Raw genomic sequence first — 9,657 nt, 5'->3', positions numbered from 1 at the left:
CCTGACTGCCATAAAGAAAATATATACTCATGACTTTTTGAGTCACCAAACACACCTTATCACTTTCAGTTTTTTTTTTGGAGTTATGGAAAAATTATCTTAGATTTTTACGTGGAATTAATTACATCAGTCGGTTACTGTTATAGCATTTTGTGTATACACTCTAATATGTAAATTATAGGGACTATACAGGGTGTCTCAGAATATTTGTGACTATTTTGGGACTATACAGGATATCTCAAAATATTTGGAACTATTTTTGTGTGCAGATAGAGCGGATTAAATTGAACTGGAAGGTCCTCTTCTATCATTTTGCAATTTTTGCAATTATTACCCAATGAGCAGAATGTCTAAAATCGACACATTAGACAACTTTAAAAGTTAAGGTATCTTTAAGAATTCTTTAAAAAACATCTTTAAAATATGTCATAAAGAACTCTGAAAAATATCTTAAAGTTGTCTTATGCGTCGATTTTATGCGCTTATTCGGCAATTTTTAGAAACTAACTATTGTAAAAATTATAAAATGATACAAGACTTTTCGATTCAGTTTAATCTACTTTATCTGTACACAAAAATAGTCCCAAATACGGGACATCTTGTATATCATTTAGGATTGCAACAACGTGCACATTCTTTTTCCTATGCAATCTTATAGGAACCTTTTTTCATGGACTGGATGCCATAGATTCCTATATAAAACTTGTAGAAAAATTACCTATATTATCCTATATATATTATCCTATATATACATGCTGTGTAAATCCTATACCTATTATAAGAAATTTAGAAGAAATAGGCACAACAGAGAAGCTATCAGCGTCAGGGCTCAGTGGCAGAATGGAAGTCTACCAACTCGGAGAGACCAGGCCTGGATTCGAGACGAGGAACGCCCTGATATTTTTCTTTGTTGTTATTAATTGTTTACTGTACAAGCTGCTACAGACGTTGTGTTCCAAAATTTACTGTCAGTATTGAAAATCTACAGTGCACATAACAAAAACTATAGATTTTCAGTACTAACAGTAAATTTTGGAACACAGCCAGAATCTTATAATTCCTCTATAGGAACCTATGAAATAACCCATGAGAGTTTACAGCAAGATAGAAGCTTTCTCCCATAGAGATCAGTTGAATTTACTACGGGTACCCATGGTTAGACAAATCCATAGAAAAATTTCCCATAGGAATTTGCAGTAGGGTACAAGTTGTGTTTGTATTCGTGTGCATATGTATATGTGGTATTGATTACAACTTGAACGATTTTTCTATTTATTATTGTAAAATAAAAAATATATTGCCTTAAATAATTTAAATATCCATCCACATAAATTTACTTCCGTTTTATGAAGGTATTCTATTTAATTTCCAATACGAATCTTTTCCTTTTGAATTAAGTTTGGCGCTTCCTTTAACTTGAATGTCAATAAGACTTTGTAACGCCTTGTTGAAAATTTTTCCAGACATGTTTGATTTAGGTTTTTGCAGATGTCATATTTAAAGGTACAATCAAAGTCAAGAATAAATTTGAATTTGAAGTGTCCTCTGTAAAACACAAAAATGTCTGCATATAATCATTTTCTTCCAGATGTTCCGTCACAATTATTCTACTTTGTATGTTTTTCTAATATTTCATAATTGTCTTCAGTTTTGGTTTCCCAAAATTTTTCTGGAAGTATCTCCGAGTAAATTCTCCTAAACTGATCTTTTGCCGATTTTTCCGTTACATAGATATTGGATAACGTTTTTTCTTGGCCTCAATTATTTTTCGATAATTTAGAAATATATTATGTTTGATCTTTGATTGCTTTGAAGAATCTCACATTGATATTGTATTTGGACAGCCTGGCTTGTGTTATGCGAGCTCAGAATAACTTATCAGATAAATTTTTTACATTTTTTACTGATAGATTCTTTCGAGCTTCATTTTATATATTTGTTTAGGGTTGATTATATTTTGTGGGAAGGAGATCTAGCTAACCTAACCTGATCTACAATTTCAACTTGCTGAAGGCAGCCACATTCCTGATTGGAAATCGACGAATGCACACTAAAAATTGGAGACCACGTAAAAAGTTCAGTGTCCATACTGTACGTACTTATACTATAATAGTGTAGTACAAATTTTATGCACGAAGTAGGATTTTGCTACACCGTCTCAAAGGGACGATGTAGAACCAGTGTGACATTTAAAATTTGAAAATGGAAGTCAAATGGGAACAGAGTTTTAGCGTAATAATGATGTAGTGTACACCATGGTGTGTACCACTCTAGTGTAGTGTAGCTGAGTATAGCGCTTACACGTAACTGGTGCGGTGCGAGGCTGCACCCAGTGTATCCCAAGAGAAAATGCTAAATAAAAAACATAATACGATGTGACACGATGCATCATTACATCCTTATTGTTCACTAGTGTTAAACAAAAATGAAATGATCGCTGTTGTACTGAGTCGCTTGTTGGAAGGCACCCACTGTTTGAATTGTCAAGGGCAATTAGCCAAAGGAAAACACTATAACTTAGAATATATTATAACAAAAAATTAATCACAGGTTTCACTATTATCCATAGGATATATTGGATATAATAAGCTATTCTGTGTACACATGTAAATTTTTTATTTTTATTGCGATACATTAAAATAAATGAAAAAATTATTTGTATAATAATATAATTTTATCTTCATAAAGAATTATAAAGAATTTCCATATTAAAGGAATTATATTTTCAATATTGTTTATAGATATACATAGTAGCTTGTGTGAATTATAAACAATACACAAAAATATAAATAGCATTTTTTATAATTCAAAATCATATCACTCTTATATATATTTTGTTAATAATTCTAATAACACAATACTCTATTCTTAAATGGAAATAAAATTAAAATGTATAACATAAGAGATACATACAAACATGATGTGTGGTATGTATGCGCACGCATGCGTGTGCGTGTATTCTAAGATTGCGCAACGGCCAACATTTCTTCTTGATGAATTAAATGTGTAGTATGATTCACAAGGCCCATCAATTTCGATAATGATGCAGCCCATGTATCTAAAAGAGCAGCTGGTTCTTGTGTGCCAGTAAAACGGACTACACCAGCTGGACGATTTGTACGTGCATTAATTACTCCAGTTTCTACTAAATTACAGAGACACGCTTCTGTTTCTTCAGTCGGAAGATCTAATAACTCAGCCATGCGAGTTAGTGTAATCTTAGTGTAATATTTGGCCATGATTCTTATATTCTAAAAACAAATTATTTATTTCGATTTATTGATGAATCACAATTTCCAATTGACTGACAATCTTATATATATGGTATAACTTGATATATATTTTTCATTATCCTCTTAAATATATTCTGAATAATATATAAACTTACGTGTTCTACAACACGATTCCGCAAATCTGTCCATCGTTTGCATCCTTCTTCAGTTGAAGAAGAAAAGACTTCAGTTAATCTGAGATCTTTTTCATAAATTTCGCATAATCCTGACCATTTTATCAACTCAGGATTAACAAATAAACGTAATAATTCTCTGTGAAAGATTGTAATTAATGTTACTTTTGAAGAATAAGAAACAAATATTTTAAATATTTCGAAGTAATTGTAATCATTATTACTTATAAGTAGGAATCTCATCGAGAAGTTTATCAGCGAGTAATCTGTGCGTTAGGTCAGCCTGTTCAGGCTCGTGTGGTGCAAGTACAAGATAAAGGACTGCTCGAGAAAGCGCAATACGTCTTTTCTCTGGATCGTCACGAATAGTGGGAGTTTCTAGTACTGCTCGGTTGTGTCGACACAATTCCAAATGCCAGCCCTCATGACGTGCCAATTCCATCATTAAGCTAAATACAAAATGTAATTCATTATAACTTTTGTATAATAAATATGGGTACAAAATATGGCATACATACTCGTAATATTTTAATTTCAATGTCTGAGTTTCTTCATCATTCTCATCACTAAAGAACTTAACATTAATTTTTTTTGCTATGATTTGAGTTCTCATAAAATCTTGTTTTGCCAAACAAAGTCTCATTTGTTCTAAGATAAGGGAAGCTTTCTCCCGACGTGACATACTGCCATATGTTTCTACCTAAACGATACATTATTTAGTAATCTTTATAATTAAGTTTTATTAGAGTAGTGTATCTATTATTGTTATAAATACCTGTAATTCAAGCATTACAGCTGCAGCACCTGCAATGTCTCCTTCCGCTTCTTTTATTTCAGCTAAACGGTGAGTAAGCCTTGCTCTTTCTACTTCTACATATATCTTTAGCAAAAAAAATTTCTTGTTTAATGTAAATATTTTATGATTTCGTTTTTGTTTTGGACAATCAAAATATGTCAGAGCAAGCCAGTTATCTTAACAATATAAATTCTATTATAAGAATAAAATTATAGAATATTATATATTATATTATATATTCTGTACAATGTGTTTGAATTAAGTTAATAAATAAAATAATAAATATTTGCTATTATATAAAAAAATGTACTCCGTTTTTTGCGTATTTATATTTGTAGAATAGTATTTCATTGCATACAATGGAAAAGAGTATATTTATATTCGCTAATGCATTAGAAATATGTTATTGTGATCAATTTTAATTGACAATTTTTTTATTGACAAAATACTAATTCTTATTTTATAATTGTAAATAATTAGAAAGTTGAAAAAGATCTTGGAAGTCCGTAAGAATATTATATTTCGATACATTATTGATTCCTCCGTTTCGCGGAGATAAATAGCTCAAACTTTCACATTGCGCGCTACGTAATCGGATCGACACATAAACGTCATTATTTTACATCCTTAATGTTTAAAGAGATAAAATTTTCCAAAAAAAACTTCCTTAAATAATAAACAAAATTGTAGTAAAAGTTGACAATTTGAAAATTTGAAAATTTGATATTACTATATACTAAAACATACATATTTCAAAAATTTATTTATGTATAATTTCTTTAATTTTTAAGTAAAGCATGTAGAGCTCAAGAGGAGAATAACAATGAAAGTTAAAACTTGATTTCTCTCAGTTGTTTGATGATTTCATAATATTTTGATTTTTTTTATAATAGGACATTAGCTCTGAAGCCTATATCAGATTAGAAATTGAGATTGAGATTAATTCTTAAATGTCACATTATGAAAACGACACATTGGGTATGGCATAACCAACCCAATTCGATTACTTATAATTTTCATAAAAATGAACATACTTATTAAAATTTTTTTTCAATTGAAACGTCAGAAGTTAGGCTTTAAAAAACATAATAAAAACTTATAAGTATGAAAAAAGCATTGGAAAAGGAAAACTTGGTATGCCACACCCAGAGCAGTTTTTAAGAGTTAAAATTAGGTTGGAATTTGACCTATTAAAGTAAAGTTCATTAAACTTGACATAGGTTTTCTTTCTTTTTATTGTTTAAATTTCAATTCAATCTCAATCTCTAGTCTGATATGGGCTTAATCCTCTTAACGTATAGTATATATTATTAATTGAAAATGTATTTACCTTTCCTTCTGTGACTAAACGAAGAGTTTCTATTAGTTTTACCATGGTTTCTTTATTAGGCATTTTGTCTATATAAGTACAACATTCTTGAACCATCTTCGTTACAGCTTGTTTAAGTTGAGAACGCCGTTTTGATAATAAAATTATGTGTTCATTAAGCGCTGACCAATTTTTTGCTTCCAAACAAATTTCAACTATGGCTATAAGAAGTCTGGACGTTGATGCCATATCGGCAACCTACATAAGAGTTTAAAAATAATTTCTCTAAATATGTATATGTCACAGTCAAAGCGTAAAATTTCATAAATGTATATACTTCTTAGTCAATATATGCAATTACGTAAGATTTTAATAAAAGTATTAATTGTAAAAATGTCTACTATTGGTATAAATATATTTATTTACTAGATGATGATACACTTACTACAATACATTAGTAAAAACATATTAGAAGTCATCAATTATCACAATAAAATACATTTTAGTAATTGCATACAATTATTTTTTTTAGCATCAGTTAAAAACTCGATGAAATTATATTCATTTTATTTGACGCGTTTTTATCCGAAATTAGCAAATCTGGCAGAAAAAATATTGCTCTGCCTCAACGAACCAAAACATTAATCGTAAAAGTTTTGAGGTGACAAAATCTGTCACATCAATGTAAAGGAGTTCTTCTAATACTTATTAGAATAATTACTTTTAATTGTGAAACACTGAGGATATTAAAGTGCACTGTCGTTAAAAAAAAGAATATGAGTAAATGTTTATTAAGTAACAACATATGCTATAGATTTGTTTGTAACATATAACAATATATATCCTATTTTATACACACACAGAATGGTGTACAGTTGTACATCATGAAGATTTGGCCAGACTTTGAAATTTTATAGGAAATTTAGTTCTGGACATAAAGTTTCTTATAAATATGGATCGTCGAAAAATGTTTCCTTAAGAAGTTAGCGTCCAAAAATCTTTGAAATCACGATTATTTTCCAGAATTACAATTTTTACAACTATCAGGGAAAACATACGTTTTTTAACAAAAAGTATCGAAACGAAAAAAAAAGTCGCAGAGAATTAAATTACCTTTCAAACTAGTCATATCAAAACCTATGGAACGTACTATCAATAATTTTGATCTCATTAAAAAGATAATTAAATTTTTTACAATTTTTTTGTTAAAAAACAAAATATTTTATCTAATATTTGTAAAAATGTATAAAATAATCATGATTTCTGAGATTTTTGGGCGCTGACTTTTTAAGGAAACATTTTACCATGTTTATAGGAAATTTTTGTTCAAAATTAAATTTCCTATAAAATCTGGTCAAAATATTTGGGGCCATTCTATATGAGGATTTATTTAATCTTTTCAGTTTTTATTGTTTAGTATATTGTATTTTAATATAAACTTATTCATTTATTAATGCAGAGATTCAATATATAAAATGTATGTGCTTGTAGCCATAGAATACACACGTAACACTAGTGTACAGTATATGTATACATTTGCTAACAAAAATGCATCAATTTAAATTGATGTATTTTTAAATTAATATATTTTTGCTTGTGCACACTTTTATTAAATTATATATAAAAATGTATGCAACAAGTAAAAGTTTAAATTTCATTGCTTGTGTGAATACATTTTCTTATCAAATTAATGTATGTACACACTGACTATAACTATATATACATTTATTGAATTAACACTTTGACTGTGACATATATATTAAATATGACCATGGGTGCGTCCCACTTAATATTTCTCAAGTATCATCCTTCTTGTCAAATATTAAATAAGGATGAAATAATACACTGGAGCGTTGCTTAATTTTAAGTGCACCCTATATCTCTTGACACACACACACACACACGCACGCACGCGCGCGCGCGCGCACGCCATATACGTGTGTTGTAAATATTTCTTATTTTACAGTATTAATGTATACTTAACAGTTCTGGTAAGTTTCTCTAAAGCTAACAATTGATCCAAGGCATCATGCAGCTTTCCTTCAGAAGCTAGTTTTTTGCATTCTGGAATTTTTGTATCGCAAGTATTGCTATAATCCACCTCCATCTTCATAAGTCTACCAGAATTATCCATTATTGCCTCTGCCATTTTAATTGTTGGCCAATATCTAATTTCATATAAAAACAAATGAGATAAAAAAAAACATTAATTGTGTAAATGCATATTAAGTATTTGTTTTTAAGATTATAGTAATTATGAAGATGGGCTTAGTCACAAAAATCAATGAAATTAGAAACACACTTATTCAGCATTTTTTGTATAAAACGGAAGAATCTAGCAAAAAAGGAAGGTTTTATCCTGCCAACCAAGATATTAATGATTGAAATTGACGACTATTCAGATTAGAAGTCAAGCCCTAGACAAAATGTGAAGCAAGAATAGCAGTAGGAATAGCATAGAAATAATCGATATATAACTGTCGCCTTCGGTTGCACAATGCTGCAAAAAAAAATAAAAATGTCAATCAATCTGATCTCTATACAGATTATAGTATATTCTACAAGTAAATTAAAAATTAAGAATATATATTGTGTATTATATATTGTAACCTCTACTTTGACCGATTATTGGCGTTCTCTATCATATTTATGTAAACAGTATATTCTTCCATCTGCTTTAAGGTACACATATTATAACAGAACTGGAAAAAGATGAAGAGTTACTTAAACCGAGATTAAAATTAGATTATATTGATAGAAACGGGCCTTAGTTTCATAATTCATGGTTAACTTTTAACCGAGATTTAATTTAAAATAAGTTAAACCTCAATTAAAAGTTAACCATGAATTGTGAAACTAAGGCCTGTTTCTATCAATATAGTCTAATTTTAATCTCGATTTAATTAATTCTTCATATTTTTCCAGTTCTGAGAATTAGAAAAAGATAAAGAGTAAGTTGAGAAGAGATTAAAGTTAATCTACATTAGTAGAAATGGACTTAAATAGGTCTAAATGAGCCTCATGTAAGTTATTTTAACCAAGAGTGGTGAAAGAGACTATGCGCAGAGAATTCTTGCCCCTCCCCTCTCCGCGACCAACATTAAATCAAACCAATATTTTAAATTTAATTTCGCTTTGTGTGCCAAGTTGAAAACCCATGAACCATTCTACATGAGTTTACAATTCTTCACACATAGCAAGAACAGAGAAGAGTCTTTTTTTATGGTCTGTGAGACAGATTAATACTTAATCTAAATAGTCATCAACTTTATCCATTAATATCTTAGTTCACGTGGCAGAGCAACACTTTTTTTCTGCCAGATTCAATTATTTCATAAAAAGCCGCGTAGATATATTTTTTTATCCACCTTTGTGATTGTGTATACTAAACTAAATTATCGTAAAATCAAATACAGATGAAAAAAGGCCGCAGATATAAAAATATAAAAAAATGATCAGAAAATAACCAAAAAAGATGTTTGCGTATAATTGATGAATAGTGAATATGCTACAAGCTGCGTTCCATAAAGCGCATGATATACTGTCTTATCCTTGTTTAACATTCGGTGAATGAATAACATAATAAAACAATACATTACACGTTTTCAGAACACAGCCAAAGTCAAATGCATTATTTCTTACACGATTTTCTTCCAAATATATCAACAGAATAAATAATATTTCCAATACACGTTAGAACATTTGTCACGTTTTATATAGATATTATTAACGAAATACAATTTAAATTAAATGATCAAATACAAACCAACAAAGTAAATCGTTAGTCACGACTGGTCATGAGCTATGAACACCCATGATGCACAATGCACATGATGCTACATAGTGGAATCAGAAACAATGTTGCCAACTTTGAATTTCAAAATTCCACTAGATACTTTATCAAAATACTCCTTTATCCCTAGGGTAATTATACAGTTTAGCACAAACCAACTTAAAAATCAATAAAATTAAGTTTATTCGACGTGTTCTTGCATGAAATGAAAGAATGGAGCAGAATCTGGCAGAAAAAATTGTCACTCTGCGAAATGAGATATTAAGCGTTAAAGTTAATAACTATTGAGCTTAGGAAATCTGTCACAGAGGCAAAATGAGGTCTATAATTGTATCATGTATTCTATGTGGGTT

At 29.6% G+C, this 9,657-nt stretch overlaps 1 protein-coding gene across 3 annotated transcripts; it reads right to left on the bottom strand.

Moving 5' to 3' along the window:
- Positions 1–2,863: 2,863 nt before the first annotated feature.
- LOC108746543 (26S proteasome non-ATPase regulatory subunit 12) lies at positions 2,864–9,318 on the bottom strand. Of its 3 annotated transcripts, none has more exons than XM_018483372.1 (8): positions 9,278–9,318; positions 7,496–7,679; positions 5,533–5,769; positions 4,182–4,286; positions 3,925–4,106; positions 3,631–3,855; positions 3,389–3,545; positions 2,864–3,251 (listed from the first exon to the last, which is right to left on the bottom strand). In XM_018483372.1, the coding sequence occupies exons 2-8, from the start codon at positions 7,658–7,660 to the stop codon at positions 2,961–2,963; spliced, it is 1,362 nt and encodes a 453-aa protein (XP_018338874.1). In that variant the 5' UTR covers positions 7,661–7,679; positions 9,278–9,318; the 3' UTR covers positions 2,864–2,960. The 3 variants fall into 3 exon arrangements, with proteins under 3 accessions (XP_018338874.1, XP_018338873.1, XP_018338872.1); XM_018483371.1 differs by having other exon boundaries at positions 9,111–9,312; XM_018483370.1 differs by having other exon boundaries at positions 9,154–9,312.
- Positions 9,319–9,657: the final 339 nt, after the last annotated feature.

This window comes from Trachymyrmex septentrionalis, unplaced genomic scaffold (genome assembly GCF_001594115.1).
Source record: "Trachymyrmex septentrionalis isolate Tsep2-gDNA-1 unplaced genomic scaffold, Tsep1.0 scaffold178, whole genome shotgun sequence".
NCBI lineage: Eukaryota > Metazoa > Arthropoda > Insecta > Hymenoptera > Formicidae > Trachymyrmex > Trachymyrmex septentrionalis.
This window is presented reverse-complemented; position numbering and strand designations above follow the sequence as displayed.

Bases quoted from the DNA above. Each gene is read 5' to 3' on its own strand.
- LOC108746543 (XM_018483372.1), bottom strand. From the start codon at position 7,660: ATGGCAGAGGCAATAATGGATAATTCTGGTAGACTTATGAAGATGGAG. The intron at 4,107-4,181 runs GTATTTATAACA...TGTATCGTTTAG, and splicing joins CTGTAATGCTTGAATTACAG to GTAGAAACATATGGCAGTAT. The intron at 3,856-3,924 runs GTATGTATGCCA...TTTTGTATTTAG, and splicing joins TTGAAATTAAAATATTACGA to CTTAATGATGGAATTGGCAC.